The following is a 20,344-nucleotide window of genomic DNA, read 5'->3' as shown; positions in this document are numbered from 1 at the left end:
GGATTACTGGCGACGTCTCTGGCTGACCAAGAGTGTTGTTGCTGAATAAGTTCACTAGGTTTCGCTGCAAGTCTTCATTGGCCTTTACTTTGGTTATGAAAGCAGAAATGCTACAATGTGGCAGAGAAAAAGTGCTTCTATAGGAAGCAAATACACTTGAATGTTTGAGAAGTTCTGGCTTCTCAATTTTAATGACCACATCTACAAAGTATTTTCCTGGTGAAAAGGAATTGTTTTGACTATCTGCTCGGACACAGTCTGACCGTTAGCCGCATTTCCACGGTTTTCCATTAGACGGGTTGGAAATTAGGATTTAAGTAAAAGGAAATCAAAGGTGGTGATGTTCATTTGCTCCGTTCAGGTTCAACGCCTAAATGTCCTCTACCTTCCAGACTTGCTGTTTGTACTGAGAATGAGATGTATGCGTGTGTGTGATTGTCTTTGAGCGCACGTTTCTGTATATATTTGTATGGGTGTACATATTGTATGATGGGTATATTTGTAGCAGAGCACAGTTAGAAAAACTGTCCATGACATTCTATGCCAATGTATGGGCGTGTGTGTCTGCAAGAGAGATATCACTGAGGTATATGGTCTGCTCCGAGCTGCACTGGAACTCTTGTCTTTTACCAGACAAACCTGCGTCACCTGAAGAAATAAAGATTCAAACTGTTCATCGAAAGATTGATTGCTTGCGTAGTCTTATGAGAGTGAGAAAGACACGGGTTATAAGGAGGGGGCATGCTTCATAATGTTTTGCAAGAATCTGAGTTTGCATCCACCTTGTAATGTAGGCTATCTAAGACCGGTTTCAACTTGACTTGTGCTTTGGAACAAAATACATATTCCAGTTTAAAAGGACCCATAGGACTATTCATACACTTCATTATGTCATTACGTTAACTTAATTATATCACAACTTAATAATTAATTTATTATTAATGAATTATGAGTGAGTTTAGCGTTTACAAGAAGTCACGTGTCTTGCCAAAAAGGGTGGGGGCGCTGCGGTCGCTGCGCCTGGGGAAGGCCGTTTCACTTTGACTGCACAGTATTCGGACCTCTCACTGTGGGCTCCAACTTTGTCAGACTACTTCGAACAGGTAATGATTTGATATTGCCATTTAAATTGAAGCGTGATATTCGGAGCCGAAGTGTAGTGAAACATGCATATAACACTTTGACGTTGAATACATTTAGTTGTATTTCATTTATATATGCCTTTGTAGATAAGCCTCGGGCACTTTAATTATTAACTGCGTAGAAATTGTCTTGGTTAGATTTTGGCCCTTTGCACATAGCCCACTAAAATAAATAAACGGACAGAGATTATTCTATACCATCACATTAACATTCCATCCCCTGAAACAATGTCTACAGTTATAACTGACATTTCACACGCATTTCCAAAAAGTTACAAAATAATACAAGCCCAACCAGGCTGCCTCTTCTTACCGTGATTCAAAAGAGTTGCGATTTAAATATTCGATTCAGCTGCTCCGTGCAACCCATTCTTTTATTGTAGGCCTACTTTTTTCATCTGGTAAAATAATGGTCTAACTTGTTGCGTCTTGCGTGCAATAGAGTTCCGTGAATGAAGCGGTCGGACTCAAGAAATCGAGTGAGAAGGACGTACGATTGTGTGATAGGAAATATGGATACAAAACGAATAAGAGCATGCTTCATAATGTTTTGCAAGAGTCTGAGTTTGCATCCATCTCGTAATGTAGGCTATTATCTAAGACCGTGTTCAACTTGACTTGTGCTTTGGAAAAAATACATATTCCAACAGTTTAAAACGACCCATATGACTATTCATATACTTCATTACGTTAACTTAATAATTATATCATAACTTAATAATTCATTTACTATTAATGAATTATGAGTGACTGCTGAGTGAGAAACGAGTTCAACTCGTCGTTGAACGAGTTCAACGAGGTCACGTTGAACTCGTTTCTAGTCTTTACAAGAAGTCACGTGTCTTGCCAAAAGGGTGGGGCGCTGGTAGTCGCTGCGCCTGGGGAAGATAGATTTCACTTTGACTGCACAGTACTCGGACCTCTCACTGTGGGCTCCAACTTTGTCGGACTAATTCGAACAAGTAATGATTTGATATGGCCATTTAAATTGAAGCGTGATATTCGGAGCCGAAGTGTAGTGAAACATAAATATTGTGGCGAGCAGCACTGGAAGGACGAGACGGGAGCCCAGGTTAAGCAGTCAATCAACTCCCGCGCCCCATACACCGATCGCCGGCGATCGGCTACGGGAGTTGCCTTTATTTGCACACACACACACACACACACACACACACACACACACACACACACACACACACACACACACACACACACACACACACACACACACACACACACACGATAGAACAGAAACACGGCACACCTGACCAACACAAACAACACTCTCACTCACGGTCGCGATCACACTACACAGCAGTGACGGACTGGGAGCAAAAAACGGCCCGGGCATTTGCGAATTATAACCGGCCGCGAGTAATTGTTGACGGGGGGGGGGGGGGGGGGGCGCGGCCCTTCTGGCATCTGCCCAAATGCCAGACCGTCCAGTCCGTCACTGCTACACAGCACACAACACAGCCCCCACCTCAGGGGTCAGACATCCCGACGACCCCTACACCCATCGCACAGTCCCAAGTGTTCAGGGGGCCGTCGTCGTCGCCTTGGATGGCACGCTGCCCCGTCCACCCGTAGTCCTCGATCAGCCCCAGCTGCCGACACTGTTGCGGCTCGAGGTCGACCTTGTCGTGCAGCCACAGCGCATGGGCTGCCTCAGCCGTCTCCCGACCCTCCTCACCGTCGGTACGCCGGACGTGTGGTCGAGATGCAGCGGACGGCCGCTGGCTGGAGAACTCCACCTCAGCCCGCTCTGCCTCGTCCAGAGCCGCATCGAGGGTCTGGGGCCTGGTGAGGCGGACATGCTGCAGCAGACGCTCCGGCACCAGTCCCCGCAGGAAGGCCTCGAGCGCCAGGTCCTCCCGGACAGCCGCTGGGTATTCCGGGTAGCCGCGTTGGACATCAGCGGCGTAGACCCCCAGACTCTCCTCCTCCTGGCGGCGGCGAGTAGTCAGCCTTGCCCAGTTTTGGTCGCTGAAGACCGGCTCGCCGAACCGCCTCTCCAGTGCCCTGGTCAGGGCCTGAAGGTCTCGCTGGTTGGCTTGGTCCAGGTCGAGCAGCACCCGTGCTGCCGTCCCCTCCAACGCCAGGGCGAGGTGGAAGACCGCCTCTCTGGCCCCCCAGCCGTAGTGCCACTCCACCAGCCTGAACTGGGCCAGGTATGGCTCCAGCCGCGTTGCCCCGGAGAATTTGGGCAGCTTCACCGCCGGCCTTGCCACCAGGGGGCGGTAGGCAGCTGCCAGTTCTCCATCCGCGGCCACTGGGGTGGGCGCTGCGCTCCCATAGCTCAGGGTGTGTGCTCCCTGGACTCGACCGTCAATCCCAATCCCTTTCTCCGCTTGCGCTGGGCCATCCCACTTCTGACACCAATGTGGCGAGCAGCACGGGAAGGACGAGACGGGAGCCCAAGTTAAGCAGTCAATCAACTCCCGCTCCCCATACACCGCTCGGCTATGGGAGTTGCCTTTATTTGCACACACACACGATGGAATAGAAACACGGCACACCTGACCAACACAAACAACACTCTCACTCACGGTCGCGATCACACTACACAGCACACAACAATGGACCACACCATTAACCCCTCCCCAACAACCAACCCCAAGGTAACCCAGGGGACCCCGAAAAGGTCCAAACCCCTAAAAGAGTTGCACCCCCAGAATCCCTTGCGCAGGACCCGCACAATATAAAACGTTGATGTTGAATACATTTAGTTTTATTTAGTTTATATGAGGACTTGTAAAGAGAAGATAAAGCCTTGGGGACTTGAATTGTTAACTGCGTAGAATCTGAGATTATTCTATACCAGGGATGGGCAACTTTCATGTTAAAGCAGCCGGGCCTGCAATCGCCTGTCTGTGATTGCAGGCCAGCTGCCTATTTTATCTATCTACACATATAACCTCAAGCATTACACACATATTACATACCAGGTTCCCAGGTCCCAGTTTCTTCCCTATCTGGTCTTCAGTTTTGTCTTGAAATAATACAGATTGTTGTCTGTAATGTTTTTACTGCATAAAAGCAGTAAAAACAACATCAAATGGTAAAAACAACAAAAAAAAAAAAATAAAACACTAAAAACACATTAGACTAAGCTAAACATTAAAAGCAATTTTAAAAAGGTGAGTTTTTGTCAATGATTTGAACGTTGAAAGGTCGGTGCAGTCACGGATTTGTGTGGGGAGAGAGTTCCAGGGGGAGGGGGCAGCAACAGAGAAGGCTCTGTCGCCCCAGGTTCGGTGCTTGGTCATAGGTGGTGGAGACAGGAGGTTTGCGTTGGATGAACGGAGACTACGGGATGGGTTGTGGCGGTGGAGCAGGTCAGTGAGGTAGGAAGGGGCCTGGTTATGGAGGGCTTTGTGTGTGAGGAGGAGGATTTTGAATTGAATTCGTTGTGGGACCGGGAGCCAGTGGAGGTTCTGGAGGACGGGGGTAATGTGGTCACGGGTGCGGGTGTGGGTGAGCAGACGAGCAGCAGAGTTCTGGATGTACTGTAGTTTATTTAAGGTTTTGGATGGTGTGCCGTAAAGGATGCTGTTGCAGTAGTCGAGTCTGGAGGTGATGAAGGCGTGGATGAGGGTTTCTGCAGCGGAGAAAGAGAGTGATGGGCGGAGTCGGGCGATGTTTTTGAGGTGGAAAAAGGCAGTTCTGGTGATTTGTTTTATGTGGTGTTCGAAGGAGAGGTTATTGTCGAAGATGACTCCGAGGTTGCGACTGTGAAGGGATGGAGACAGGGTGGAGGTGTCAACAGTGAGGGAGAAGCTAGGAGTGGTTTTTGTGATGGATTTGGGACCGATGATGATCATGTCAGTTTTGTCGCAGTTCAGTTTGAGGAAGTTGGTGTGCATCCAGGATTTAATGTCAGTGAGGCAGTTGGAGAGAGTGGAGTGAGTGGCAGAGGTGATGGATTTGGTGGAGATGTAGAGCTGGACATCATCGGCGTAACAGTGAAAGTTGAGACCATAGTGGCGGATGACGTTGCCAAGGGGAAGCAAGTAAAGTATGAAGAGGAGAGGACCAAGCACCGAGCCCTGGGGGACGCCTTGGGACAGTGGAGCGGTGGAGGAGGAGCAGTTGTTGATGTGAATGAACTGTTGTCTGTCGGTGAGATATGATTGGAGCCAGGAAAGGGCGGTGCCGGTGATGCTGAGGGACGATTCGAGGCGGGAGAGAAGAATGATGTGGTTGATAGTGTCAAAAGCTGCAGTGAGGTCCAGGAGGATGAGGATGCTGAGGTGACCAGAGTCTGCGGAGAGGAGGATGTCGTTGGTGACTTTGATGAGGGCTGTTTCAGTACTATGTTGTGAACGGAAGCCGGATTGGAATGGTTCGAACAGGTCATTTGAGCAGAGGTGGGTTTTGAGTTGTTTGGCGACAGTGCGTTCCAGTATTTTAGACAGAAAGGGGAGATTGGAAATGGGCCGAAAGTTTGACATAATGTCAGGGTCTAGTCCAGGTTTTTTGAGGATGGGGGTGACAGCAGCCAGTTTGAGTGAAGGGGGGATTGAGCCAGAGCTGAGAGAGGTGTTAATGATTTCTGTGATGAGTGTGGAGATAGCTGGTAGACAGTCCTTGATGAGGTGGGATGGGATGGGGTCCAGGACACATGTTGATGTTTTCATCCCTGTTAGGATTTTTGACAGCTCCCCTGACGACACAGGGGAGAACTGAGACAGGGGCTGAGAGGTGTAGGGGGGAGGAACAGATGGTGGAGTGGGAGTGCAGACAGTGGTGGCAGAAGAAGAGGACAGGTTGTTGTAGATGGTGTCAATTTTGGTCTGAAAGAATGAAAGAAAGGAGTTGCATTTATCGGTTGTGAATGAGTTGGTGATATTGTCACTGGGTTTGAGGAGTTTATTTACTGTGGAGAAAAGAGCCTTGGGGTTGGTGGAACCAGAGTGTATGAGGTGTGAGTAGTAGGTGGACCGGGTAGTGTTAAGAGCTTCCTTATACTGCTGAAGGTAATCTGTGAAGGCTTGAAGATGAACAGTTAAACCAGTTTTGTTGTGGAGTCTTTCAAGCTGACGCTTACGGGATTTCATTTTGTGCAGATCAGGAGTGTACCAGGGAGCAGAGTGAGTGAATGAAACAGTTTTAGTTTTGATGGGAGCCAGCTGATCGAGACAGGAGGAGAGTGTTTCGTAGTAGTTGGTGAGGGCGGAGGGGTTGTCATTCAACGGTGGGGGGGAGGAGGATATTTTGCTGGCAAGAGAGGCAGAAAGGGCCGGAGTGGAGATGGATTTAAGATTTCTGAAAGAAATTGTCCGTTTGTCCTTGGTGGTAGGAATGGGGAGATCAATGTTCATGGTGATTGCCAGGTGGTCAGAGATGTTGAGGTTGAGGCTGGAGAGGTGGGGTATGGTGAGACCAGTAGAGCAGACCAAATCCAGGATGTGACCACGGCTGTGGGTGGGAAAGCTGACATGTTGGGTGAAGTTGAAGCAGTGTAGCAGTTCCGGGAATTCAGTGGCAGATTTGCAGTTAGTGTCGATGTGGATGTTGAAATCTCCCAGGAGCAGAACAGAAGGTGAGATGGCAGTTAACTGGGTTAAAAAGTCAGAAAAGTCAGAGAGAAAAGAAGGATTAGGTTTGGGGGGGCGGTAGATTATGGCGGTGACCAGAGAAGCGGGACCGGAGAGTTTGAAAGTGATGTGTTCGAAGGACTGAGCAGCAGGGATGGAGATGGTGGATGTTTTAATGTCCTTTCTGTACACTGCAGCGACACCACCTCCCCGCCCCTCAGGTCGGGGTTTGTCCATGTATGTATATCCTATGGGTGTGGTCTGGTTGAGTGAGAAATAGTCCAGAGGTTTGTGCCAGGTTTCAGTGATACAGAGGAAATCCAGCTTATTGTCAGTTATGAATTCATTTAAAATGAGGCTTTTGTTGTTGAGTGAGCGGGTGTTGAGCAAAGCCAGTTTCAGGTGACGTTGCTTCGTGATGGGTTGGGAGGATCGAGGAAGGGGGCGGAGATTAGATAGGTGCACGTGTCGTTTGTTGTGATGACGTAGTGAGGAAGTTGCGGTGCGTGAACAGGACCAGATGGATGGAATAGAGTTTGGGGTTGAAAAGTTGTAATTGAACATACGACCAGAGCCTCTGTGTGGAGGACGGCGAAGTAGTCCAGTTTCTCGGAGGATATCAATGCAGTCCGGACGGAGGTGGTTGTTGGGTGAGTGGAGGTCGGCGGTGGAGTAGAGCGGTGGCATGATCCAGGTGTGGAGCGCTAGTACAGAGCTAGCGCTGGCTTGTACCCAGAGGCCGGGTGTCTGTGGATGGAAAGATGACGTGTACCCCAGGAGTATCCAGGGAATAATCCACAGCATAACCGCAGCAAATAGCCAATAATCCAATGAGGAGGAGAGGGGCCGCCGGCCTGCTAGCCATGCGGTTCAGGTAGAGGGAGGCGGTTGTCAGCCTGGTGCGGTGGTGGCCAGCGGAGGAAGCCAAAGCCGAAGCCCAGTAAAGCCGACCACACCGGGACGGGAAGATCCTGGTAGGACGGGTAGGTGGGCTCGAGCTGGCGGCGAAAGACCGCAGAAATGGCCTTGTGTTTGGCTAGTAGTTCAAGTGCAAACCAAAAGGCTGTGACTTTACATCATCTGCCCTCTTAAAGACCAGTTCACGCCACATCTTTAACTCGGTAAGTCTGCTTTAAACTGTTTCACAGTTTTGCTGCAGCTTGGAAAATAATGTTTTGAAATGCTTTCATTTTCTTTTTTTCTAAAGCTACACTTAGCTTCCGTTTTGTGGGAAGCTAAAGTGTCAGGTTTACTATCGTAGAAGCAAACTGCGACTGTTTGCTCAAGGAGCAAAAAAGGAAACTGTGTGGGATACGTTGATCAGAATGTAGACTTGCAGAACTGACATAGAGTAGGCTAATTCAATGGAATAATGAAAGTAGTAGTGCAATAGATCAGCCATGGAGTAGGCTATAACTATAATGATGGAGATATACAATTGAATTGGGAAGTAGAAGCCTAATAGAATCAATGAGACCTCACAAATACTAGGAATATGATTTCATTTGATTTCTATAGAATTGTTTAATGTGAAATGATAGAATTAGGCCTAGGTAGGCTATTAATTGAAAGCAAAAGAAAAGTCAAACCGATAAGATAAACATACTTGGGGACCTATTTATTCTTATTTTTTATTTAAATATATCAAGCATTTTGCAATATAAACACCTAACATTTCAGCTGCAGCAGACAAATTTGTTAACAATTATTATGAAAAGGTTAAGCTCACTTACTTTATTGAACGAAGCTAACCAAGTCAAGTACCCCTGACTGCGCAGTATTTTAATTTAGCAAAAAGTAAATACACTACAGCATGAATATTACTAAATATATTAAGCATTTTGACAGTCTCACTTACTTGCATGGTTTATGTTAGCCTGAAAATCCAGACCCACATCTGGAAAGCTGTAGGGTAATGAATGAGTAATGAAAATGGCCCAACTCGAGGGGCGGAACCAAGCATGCATTTGAAAATATCACTGCATGCAATTGAATAACACTACGACCAATCAGAAGAATACAAGGGGTGACGTATCCAAACCAGTGGAGCTAACCAATAGATAAGACTTGCCGTATTCGATCTGTAAAACAGCAACGCTTTTGGCCCGCCTATATCAGATACACCGATGTGATTGGTTAATGTTCTGAGCCAGAGGAATCGGGGAGTGAGTATACTGCTCATTCCCAGAGTGACTCGCTGAGCAAAACAAATTGTGCTCTCGCGAGAACTCTGAATTTCCAGGGTAGGTTTATGTGTCAAACAGCAAAAGACCGTTCCTTCTTTCTTCTTTCATGAAAATACTGTAGGCCTACTCGTTTCTGAACGTTTCTGACCTGAAATGAATCGGAAAGCCTGTAACAGAAAACTCTGTTACAAACGTTTGAGTCCACCCACATTGAGCACCATCTGCGGGCTGCAGTCAGGGGCTTCTCAACCAGGCTGCCTCTTCTTACCGTGATTCAAAAGAGTTGCGGTTTAAATATTAGATTCAGCTGCTCTGTGCAACACATTATTGTATTGTACTTTTATATAACTTTGATGCGTCTTGCATGCAATAGAGTTGCCTGAATGAAGCGGTCAGAAATCAAGGACATACGATTGTGTGATAGGAAATATGGATACAAAACTAAGTGGGCAGAATATTTTGAGTGGGCATTGCACCCTTTTACCCCCTCGTTGCGTGGTGCTTGGAGGTAGTTAACGTTGCTCAGTATCCATCGCATCAAACAACGATAGCGGCTGCAGACGTGAGGGGATGTTATGCAATGGTGCATCCCAGTGTTGAGAGTTTGGCACCGTTGCAATAATCAGCCGTTATCCAGAACAGAAGCTTGGTCTGATGGAGTACATTTCAGTGCGCTTATCATTAGTTTCAAGCCACGGCACATCTTGGTGCCAGTTTTCGAAAAAAGCTATTTTCTTCTACTCCGGCTCAGTTTGCCTTTTCTTTGCACGCCAAAGCAGCTGCTCAATGTATTAGTTATGCAGTTAGTTACGCAAAAGCGTTGTAGTGACACAAGTGACGTTACGCATCCCTGATTATGGGCGTGCATGCGTACTTGCGTACCAGTTATGTGCACCCCTGATTATAACTCTAGAAAGCCCAACCTTTCTCCAGTAAGCACTGTAGGAATCCAAGCATGCTTCACACCTCACGGAGAGAGGGGACAACATGGTTGTTGTTACACCCCTTAAGGCCCTGACACACCAACCAGATTATCGGTCGTCGGACAGTCTGACAAGCTCGGTGACCTGAGTCTGTTCGGTGTGTGCTGTGCGATCAGCCGTCGTCAAAGCCGTCGGTGATCTTTTCAAGCCGTCTGTGTTCTTTTCAGCCGATTGCACATGTTGAATCGGCCATGACCAAATCGGTCCGACTGCCTTTTCTCACTGTCTGACGACCGATAATCTGGTTGGTGCGTCAGGGCCATTAGAGAAAGAGCCCCACTTCCATGTGAAGAGGGAGGAGGAGGAAAGCGTGCGGGCACTCTGGATAGTGTTGATAACCACTGCTGGAAGTCTGCCATGCAGGATCGACCTCTCAGAAGCCAACTAACAGCCATCGCTTGGATCGTACACTGTGCCCAATCTCTGCGCTTGTGAAAACGCATCCGGTCTGACTGGCACTGGCCATGTCGCTGTGCTCAAGAGTGACGCTAGCTCTGAAAACCACCAGAGTTGAACGGAGAGACCCTGTTGGTTTATGTAAGCCACCGCTGACACGCTGTCTGTTCTGATATGAACATAGCGGCCATGCACCAGGTGAGCCTGGTCTGTGGCCTGGTCCCCCTCGCTGCCTTGCGATGCGGCTGTCGGCGTCGTTGAAGAGGCTAGTCTCTGCTGTGGTGGGCGTGAAAACAAAGGAGAATCTTCTACTCTTCGTCAGGCCCACATTACTCCTCTCCAACTGTCATGGCCGAGGCAGAGGAGAGCAGTGTTGTTTACATCAGCTGCGCTCTGTGAGGCACAGACATGCGGTCTGTCCCACAGAGCGGCGAGCTGTTCTCGGGGACGGTCGGGAGATAGCGGCTTTACCTTCGGATTCCATACGGTGCCATACGCAAGGATGGATTACTGCACGGGCCTACCGGGCCCAGGCCCAGGGGCCCAAGGGCCTAAGGGTCAAGGGGGCCCTGAAGCCCAAGCCTCCGCACTACCATTTCAATATTGTCTCTACAACATTATACCTACAGATACCTTACTGGGGCCCAGAAGCCATACCATTGGTTATATTATGAAATATGTCTCAATATGGGTTGTGTAATTCATCCAAAAGGGCCCCCTCAATCAAATATAAGGTATATTATAGGGCATACAGGGTTATGTATGTTCCACAGGTTGAACCACAGGTTATGTATGTTATTCATCCTTATATCGGAAAAGGGCCCCTAAATCAGTAAGCGTAGGGTAGGATATGTCATATAGGGCCCCAAAACACGGGTTATGTTAGTCATTCTTGGTATCTGAAAGGGGCATCTCAATCAAATAGCATGGGGTTTAATATGTTATATTTATGTTATATGTCTTAATAGGGCCCCTGAACCACAGGTTATGTGGTCAATCAAATAGCATGGGGGTGGATATGTCATAAATGTCTTAATCTTATTATTATTATTATCATTATATTATTACTATGATATAGCTGGATGTGTCAATAGAGGGTGCTAGTTAAACTGTGGACAGACAGTGTGGACAATACTAACGGTTAAGTCAATGCAAGATACAATGTTCGGGTGGTGGGGGGGTGGCTTTTCTCGTCGTCTGGGCCCAGGGGCCCACTGACTCATAATCCGTCCCTGGCCATACGACATTCTTAACAAAATGTCGATATCAAATATAACTTTTATCAGAATCAACTGTTTAATTTCATACCCGCTTTGTGTATTTTCAGTTGGTCTTATTGACTTACGTTGGCTAGAGCGTAGGCTAGAGTGTGATGAGGTCACATGCTCTGGTCAATTGACTTACGTAGGCTAGAGTGTGATGAGGTCACATGCTCTGGTCAATTGACTTACGTAGGCTAGAGTGTGATGAGGTCACATGCTCTGGTCAATTGACTTACGTAGGCTAGAGCGTGATGACGTCACATGCTCTGGTCAATTGACTTACGTAGGCTAGAGCGTAGGCTAGAGTGTGATGAGGTCACATGCTCTGGTCAATTGACTTACGTAGGCTAGAGCGTGATGACGTCACATGCTCTGGTCAAAGGCGGTTATCACAAAAGCTAACCATTTCGAACGTTGCAAAGCTTAACGTAAATATTAAACCTAGAAACGCAATGTCAAGCTTAAACGGTTACATTATTTCTTGTTACACTGCTGCTAAAATGATTAGTTGATTGGAAATATGAGTGTTATATATCGGGTGTTTGTGTGTGGGGACCTCTGTTTATATAGCTAGAGGCTAGGTGATTCTGTGTTCTGATGAATTTACTTGTATACAACCATCATAACACCACCCTCCCCCTCTTGCTTTCTGTACAGACGATTATCGCACAGCATCACATACTTTCACCTCGTCACCTCTCGGGGGCCCTGTATGTGTTGCAGTATAAAGAGGAAGAGGAAGAAACTACCACCATGGACGACACCGCGGGCCAACTCCTCCATAAGATCGGGTCATGGCTGGAGGAGAAGGAGAATTGTGCAAAGAATCTGTGGAAGCTGGTGAAAGAACTGGAGGACCTCAGAGAGAAATGTAATGCCGGGGAATGCGTAGGGAGCACCATATCTGTCATAGGTGCCGCGTGTCTTCTAGGGGGCGCGACAGTGGCCACCTTCTTCACTGCAGGGGCTGCAGCCCCATTTCTGGGTGGGCTGGGGGCGGTGTACGTGGGTACAGGTGCCACAATCAGCGTGTCCGCCAAGCTAATCGAATGTTTTGTGTCCGGCAGCACTATGGAAGATGCAAAGAAGGTGGCAAAGAAGAGTGAAATAATTGAAGAGGAAATAATGGAACTGATAGAAAAGCTAAAGATGGAGCGAGTGAATATTGAACAAGCTGAAAGTGAATACATTGCAATGCGTATTTATGGAGCCATGTGGGAGAAGGTTCACACAGGGCTGCCTCTCATTGGTTTTATTGCAGAGGCCTCTATTCTATTTGGATTAATTGAAACATTCCTTTTGAGTTTGAGCATTAAAAAAGGTGGACAAATAACCAAAAGCGTGATCACAGCGCTAGTACAGGAACTTACATTGACCGGAGGAAAGACTGCAGCTAAAGGTATGGCGGTAAGTCATTTTGAATATTTCTGTATGCATGTGTTGCATATATCTACATTTTACTCTTTGCTAAAAGTTGAAAGGTTACAGAACATAGGTCCGCTTTTGAATAAATTCAAAAACTGACTAATATAATATAATTTGACATTATTTATGCATTTCTTTCATACATTTTTGCCAATCTTTGACAGTTGGCAGGAGGGATTGGAATGGTATTCGCACTTACCGAGTCCATTGACAACTGGAAGGAGCTTGTCAAGAAAAAGCATGTGACTGAAGCCAGCCAATCACTGAGGAACACCGCTGAAAACATTGATCAGTTCTGCAAGGAGCTGAGGAACAATCTTAAAATGATTCAGTAAGATTAAATAATGATGTATCATATTAATTAGGGATGTCCCGATACCACTTTTTGACTTCCGATACAGATACCGATACCACAGCTTTGGCTATCTGCCGATACCGAGTCCAGTTCAGTCCGAGTTCAGTCCAATACTATGTTTTACTCTTGAACAAATAATAATAATAATAAAATATATAGAAGCACTTTGCTCATGATTGCCAATAAGCCATAAAACTAAAGAAAAGTTGGAAAAAAGTTGAATGAAGAGTTAAGCAAATAGCAGACTTTATAGAAAGTAATAAAGTTTGAATACATTTGAGATAATATATAGAATAGCTGGGCCCCGTTTCCCGGAAGCATCGTTAGCCTAAGTGGTTTGTGAAGTTCATTGTACGAACATCATACAGTTTTACGGAAAAGCAACAATGCTTTTCTGTTTCCCGAAAGCATTGTTGCCTAACGAATGTCGTGAGAATACTTGTAGCTAACGAGGGCTCCAGGGGCACTCGTAGGATCAGATCATATTTATTATATATCCGATATCCAATCCAGCGTACTGGGCCAATATCTGATTGGGACATTCCTAATATTAATAGAATGATATTGATTGCGATTCTTATGCAATAGATTGGTCAGTTATTATTTATTGTTCCATTTATAACTGAACAACTTTCGATTGTTTTGTTTATATGTGTGTAACTTTGAAGTTGTACAGACCAATTGAGCACAAAATCCACATTTTGATTGAACCTAAAGTGGTTTAGTGAAGTATTATGATTGTTATGAACTGGGTGTCGGTGGCAACCATCCTGCCATGCGATCAAATCAGCGGCGCAAGTGACACATTTTCCATCATTCAGCAGCAGGTTGCCCTGACAGAGAGGGTATGGCGGAGATACCGCAAATTTGGTTGATTAAATAACCCTGTTGTACACATTCACGTCTTTCTATTGTTCATTTTCAGGGAGGCCATTGAACAGGCGAACCAGCAGACAAACCAGCAGACGAACGACAATAAAGGAAACCAGAGTAATCAGAACCAGTCGACCAACAACCATCAAGGAAACCAGAATAATCATAACCAGAAGACCAACAACAATCATGGAAAAAAGAAAAATCAGAACCAGCAGACCAATAGCAATCCAGGGGATGACGATGATGAGGACAAGAAACGGAACAACTGGAGGACCTCGCACTTGCTGTTGACGGACAGTGACGAGGAGAGCACCAGCACTGAGGAGCGCAACAGCGATGAGGAGAGAGACAGTGATGAGGAAGGCTATTTGCAGATGGGACTGTTCAATGTCAGGTCCATGACCAGAAAGGCTGATCAGGTATTGGAATTCATTGAAGGGTACGGTTTGGACGTCTTTCTCACCACGGAGACCTGGTTAAGGCCTTTAAATTTCGAGACAGTGCTCTCGAACGCTTGTCCCCCTAACTTTGAGTTCCACCATCAGGCCAGACAGGGGCTTAGAAGAGGCGGCGGCGTGGCCATCCAACACAGGAATGTGTACAACAGCCTACAGATAAGGTTTCCTTTCGAAATGGCGTTTGAGTATGTGGCCGTGGTCCTGGAAAACGACCAGTGGGAGGTTCCCGTCCTCCTGGTCAATGTGTACTTTCCTCCAAGATACACCAGGGAAAATTTTCACCAGTTTGTATCCGACTTCAACGAGCTGCTGGACTATTTGGAAGAGTGGGGGTATGACCACGTCATCTTCACAGGTGATTTCAATATCCACTTGGACAACGGCATGCAGTCCTCTGCCATTGAGTTTCATATGCTGTTACATGTGAGGGGTCTGGAGCTACATGTCAACCAGGCAACACACATCAGGGGACACACACTGGACCTGGTCCTCACCCGGAATGTGGATATTTGCAATGTATCATACATTCCTGTTGAGAGATGGGTCTCAGATCATTTGATTATTTTATTCAAAGCCATTCCGGTGTCACCAGACAAAAAGAGGAAACTCAAGAGGAAAAAAAAAAAGAAAAGAAAAAAATTAAACGAATAATAGATGCAACCCCTATTGCAAGCAGAACATTTTTCAGCATGTATATTCCCCATGCTTTGAAGCTATCCACTTGTCTATCCACTATCCACTGATATTAAGACATTTTGAATCAACCGCCTTTATAGATTATTGCTTTATTAGTCATATTTTTTTAACAAAATGCCAAATATCCCAATGAAATCACAGATGCATAGTTTTTTTATAGTCTATAAAATATAGTTTAGGGCTACAATCAAATACATTTTCTTAGACGTGAATCATTGGAATTTATGTAAGAATTTATGTCATGCAAATTCACTCACGCGAGTGTAGGAGGAGGGGACACTCCGGGAGCTCCGGCGGGAGTCTAGGTTCTCAGCTCCCTGAGTCCGGGAGCTCCGGTGGGAGTCCGGGAGCTCCGGCTGGAGTCCGGGAGCTCCGACTGGAGTCCGGGAGTCCGGGAGCTCCGGAGCTCCGGCAGGAGTCCAGGAGCTCAGCTCCCGGAGTCCGAGAGCTCCAGCGGTAGTCCGGGAGCTCCAGCGGGAGTCCGGGAGCTCTGGCGGGAGTCCGGGAGCTCAACTCCGGGAGTCCAAGAGTGCCGAAGGGAGCTCCAGTAGCTGATATACGATATATATAATATCACGGCACAAAGCGGTGTGTGCCTCCGGATTATATTATTAACCCATAAACGACGGGCATTCTGACATCTCTCTCTCTTCCACAACAGGTACAGACACGCAATAGTGGTGATCTCGGCCATGGTTGATGAGAATGAATTGGCATGAAGGACCTTTGGCGGGCAAAACACTCCGCGACAAAATTCGCCCCGCGACACGTTTCAGTGCACACATTAAGCACAGCGACAAATTTCGCTGAGTCGCGCGACAACATACGCAGCTTCGAACAGGCGAAAATTGTGTCTTTTGGTGTGAACGCACAGTCACTGTGTGTTCACACCAAAAGACCCATTTCTCGCCTGTTGCCGAAGTTTTGTCACGCGACAAATCATAATCTGTCTCTGTGCAGTTATGTCAGGCGAATTTTGTCACACAACATCTTTTACCCGCCAACTGTGCTTCATGCCAATTTTCATTCTCATCAACCATGGCCGAGATAACCACCATTGCATGTCTTTACCTGTTGTGGAAGAGGGAGAGACGTCGGAATGCCCATCGTTTATGGGTTCATAATATCATCCGGAGGCACACACAGCTTTGTGCCGTGATATTATATATTATATTATATAGATATTTATATATTATATTATATAATCTCATATAATATTATATATAGAGCTCCGGGAGTCGCAAACAGCAACAATCACTTTCTCTTCCAAGCTGCGGTTCACTGCGGAGTGCAGGGAACGGTTGGCCCGGCTGGTTGAACGCTGATTGGCTGTTATGTTACGTCACCCAGGGAGTGAACGCTGATTGGCTGTCATCACGCGAATGTCGCGGCAAAGTTCAAATATTTCAACTCCAGCGAAATTGCAAATCCTCGTGAACGCGCTCGTCCGTGACAGGGCAAAATGTCACGCCGTCAATCAAATTTTGTCACAGGTTTTTCTAGCGAGTCCGCAAACGGCAACAATAACTTTCCCCCCGATGTTGCCCTTCACTCTGGACTGCTGGGAGTGAACGGCGATAGGCTGTCAGTGTCACGACCAAGCAGCAAGTGAAATTTGCGGAAAAGTTCAAATATTTAATCCCTAGGTGTATACATATGTTCATGATCTGTAAAATGTTTTGTGAAAATGTGTGTTTTATGAAAATTACCTGTTATTATTCTACTCTTACTACTATGTTGGGTTTTTGTTTCTGTGAATATATATGTCACAAACTTGAAGAGTTTGTGACATATATATTGCAAAAAAGAGTTGCTCCGCAGAAAATAGTTGCTCCGCAAATAAAGGTAATTGTCTTATTATTACTTATTATGAAAAAATTCTGGAATTCAAACATGTATAATAATAATTAATGATAAGTAAATTAAACATGAATATAACAATAATAGATGAAGCCCCTATTGCAGTCAGAAAAATGTTGAGCATATTGCTATGCTTTGAATGTATCCACTTCTGACATTAAAACATTTTGAATCAACTGCCTTTATAGATTATTTCCTTATTAGTCATCATTCGGGTGAGTAGAATCATGCAAAATCCAAGTGAACTAGGTTGTTCGTGAGAGTAAAATTCACACGAACCAGGGTGTTCACACCGCGCCATTCATCAATTTGCGCCATGGGTTTTCCTGGCAAAAAATTGGACTCTAAATGCGTCTTTGCATGGATTCCCATTGTGCCTTCTTTTTTGGTGTGAATGCACCTTTAGACTACCAGCTTGATACAGTATTATAAGAAAGGACAACAACAGATTATTTGGTTATTTTTTAAAAAGGAAAGCAATGTTTAAGAACAGATGCTAACGACTGAATCGTCTCTCTGAATCTTTTTTTTCTATGCTTTTTATGTTTTTGAGTGATTTGCTTTTGTGGGCAAAAATATTGGCCGACAACCACTATTGATAGGTGTAAATGTTCAAACCGGGTACTCAACCCTGGTTGAGTACGCCTGCTGTGGATCGATGTCAAAGGCCTCCTCCCTTGGATCAGCAAGTTGACCAGGGGTAGCTGAAGCAGCATTTGGATCCGCAGAGATGGTCTGTCGCCATCAGGACCATTGACATCGAGCGCCACCACTACGGGAGTCACCGGCTCTCGTCCCTTGTGACACTGGCAGTGACGGCACTAAACCTCATCACATCTTAAAGTTGTATTCTTGGAGAGTCTGTGAGGAGCCAAGTCAGGGAAGCATGTTCGGTCTTTACATTTACATTTAGGGCATTTAGCAGATGCTTTTATCCAAAGCGTCTTACAATAAGGGCATTTGTCAGAAGAAAGAGAAACAATTTTTTGCTGTCGGTACAATAAGGATGTTCATAGAACCAAGTGCCAAGCACTAACAATTGTAGTTGAGCGGATGTCAGACCACACACCCCAGCTTGAGCGGAGCATGCGTGCTGGGGTGTGTGGTCTGACCAACACTTGGAGGTAGGCAGGGGCAGTTCTATTGACCGCCTTGTAGGCCAGCACCATCATCTTGAATCTGATGCGATATTACAGGGAACTAAAGGAGGTTACGGAAAGGGGGAGTATTTTGGTAGGTTGAACAAGAGGCGTGCTGCAGGGTTCTGGATACACTGAAAAGGTTTGATTGCAGAGGCAGGGAGTCCAGCAAGGAGCGAGTTGCAGGAGTCAAGGCAGGAGTTGAAGAGCGTTTCGACCAGGAGCTGAGCTGCCTCCCTCGTGAGATACTGCAATGTCCTCGAGAGTGACCAGTAAGTCCATGTGAGGGCAATCTTTCCCTGGCATAAGGAGGAGCTCAGTCTTGTTGAGGTTTAGCTTCAGGTTATGTGTGTCTGCCAGACATTCTGAGATGCGTATTGCAATCAGGGTGCTGTCAGAGGAGGGGAACGAGAGGAATAGCTGAGTGTCGTGGGGCGAGGCTCTGGCAGCATGGAGTGACTCTGTCATCACGAGGAGAGCTGTCTCAGTGGAGGGTGCAGTCTTGAAGCATGACTAATGAGGGTCAAGCAAATTGTTTTGTGAGAGATAGGAGGACAGTTGGTAAGAGATGGCTCGTTCCATCGTTTTAGAAAGGAATGAAAGAAGAGATACTGTCTGTAGTTCTGGATGTCGGTGGTGACAAGAGTCAGTTTCTTAAGGAGCGGCTTGATTCTGGCAGCCTTGAAGGACGATGGAATAAGGCCTGAAGTGAGGAAGGAGTTGATGAGGGTGGTGAGGAATGCAGGATGTCGGTCGAGACGTCCTGGAGGAGTGAGGAGGGGATCGGGTCAAGGGGGCAGGTGGTGGCGTAACTATTCTGTTGACATCTTCCGAGGAGAGAGGGATAATGTGGGTAAAAACAGAGGTTGGGATAGGGGGAGGGATGATAGCGGCAGGGGTAAAAGAGGAGCCGTCACCTTCTGGGTAAAGTAGGTAACGGTCTTCTCGTCGGTATCCGATGGGGTATCCGATGGGGGCCCTGGTGAGCGCTGTCCACAGCAGGTCAAAGGCAGTGTTGCACTGCTCATTCCACAAGATGGCCGGCCGATCTTGTGGGACGATGTAAGGGGCTAGCAAGGGTGGAAAAGTCCTTGATGAAATGGTGATAATAAGACACCAGGCCAAGAAGCTTTGCAGCTCTACAATGTTATAAGGGGTTGGCCAACCTCTCACCATGGCCACTTTGGCCGGGTCGGTGGCCACACCATCGCCACTGATGACATGGCCCAAGAACGCCATCACTCGTCCAGGCAGGTGGCACTTTCCAGTGATATAGAGAAAACCAGAGTCCAATCCTTTTTTTTTTCCCAGTCTCAAGCCACAACGCCACAATCTCAAGAGCTTCCCAATTGACATGGTGAGGGCCAGTCAAGAGACAGTATGGGGCCGGTAAAAACATTACATACGGATCGACCAATGAGGCAGCCCACCGGGATTTGTCCCGGCATGCCCGGCATTGCGCTGCGTTGCAAAATGTATATATTTTTATTCACAATTTCAGCAGCCCAAACTCAAAACATTGTGGCCCTGCTAACAAAGTATCACAAAGTTGACGTGGTCACTGGGTCATAATCATGGGGATAACATGCCCCCCCTTCTTCCTAGAACTCAAAGCCTGAAACAGGGGTTGCACTTGCCCTTTATCTGGAGCACAACTTTATTCTGGCCCCACCACCTAACGAGATACTAACGTTAAGATGAAAAAGATGAAAAAATAAATATTGCCTATCGCCTAAATATGTCTCTTCTTTTAATATATTGCATTTTTACAATCTAGAAAACCTTTCACAGCCAAATATTTACTGTTTTGTTTGGTTTGGTTACCAAACAAAACATTAGCTGTGTTGGCCACGGCTTGGAGAACCTTATTGGTTAATAGTGATGTGTGCATCGTGAAGTGAAGTCCAAAATACCCAAAAACCTTGACCAAAAAAAAAGGTTTTCTGATGGTAGGCCTGTCTACCTAACCTCAGAATGTACAAATGTATTGGCTGCCTTGCAAGGTAACATTTGTGACAGGAAGCTT

At 46.4% G+C, this 20,344-nt stretch overlaps 1 protein-coding gene across 2 annotated transcripts; it reads left to right on the top strand.

Annotated features, from left to right (window-relative positions):
• The first annotated feature begins 1,052 nt into the window (after nt 1-1,052).
• LOC311419946 (uncharacterized protein) lies at nt 1,053-17,349 on the top strand. Of its 2 annotated transcripts, none has more exons than XM_084488940.1 (4): nt 1,053-1,103; nt 12,167-12,916; nt 13,099-13,265; nt 14,215-17,349. In XM_084488940.1, exons 2-4 carry the CDS (start codon nt 12,263-12,265, stop codon nt 15,272-15,274), a joined length of 1,881 nt encoding a protein of 626 aa, XP_084345066.1. In that variant the 5' UTR covers nt 1,053-1,103; nt 12,167-12,262; the 3' UTR covers nt 15,275-17,349. The 2 variants fall into 2 exon arrangements, with proteins under 2 accessions (XP_084345066.1, XP_084345067.1); XM_084488941.1 differs by lacking the exon at nt 1,053-1,103 and having other exon boundaries at nt 12,297-12,380; nt 12,577-12,916.
• Nucleotides 17,350-20,344: the final 2,995 nt, after the last annotated feature.

The sequence above is a fragment of the Micromesistius poutassou genome (assembly GCF_964030765.1).
Source record: "Micromesistius poutassou genome assembly, chromosome: 1".
In the NCBI taxonomy this organism is placed as follows: Eukaryota; Metazoa; Chordata; class Actinopteri; order Gadiformes; family Gadidae; genus Micromesistius; species Micromesistius poutassou.
Note: the sequence above shows the minus strand (reverse complement) of the source record. Positions and strands in the feature narration are given on the sequence as shown.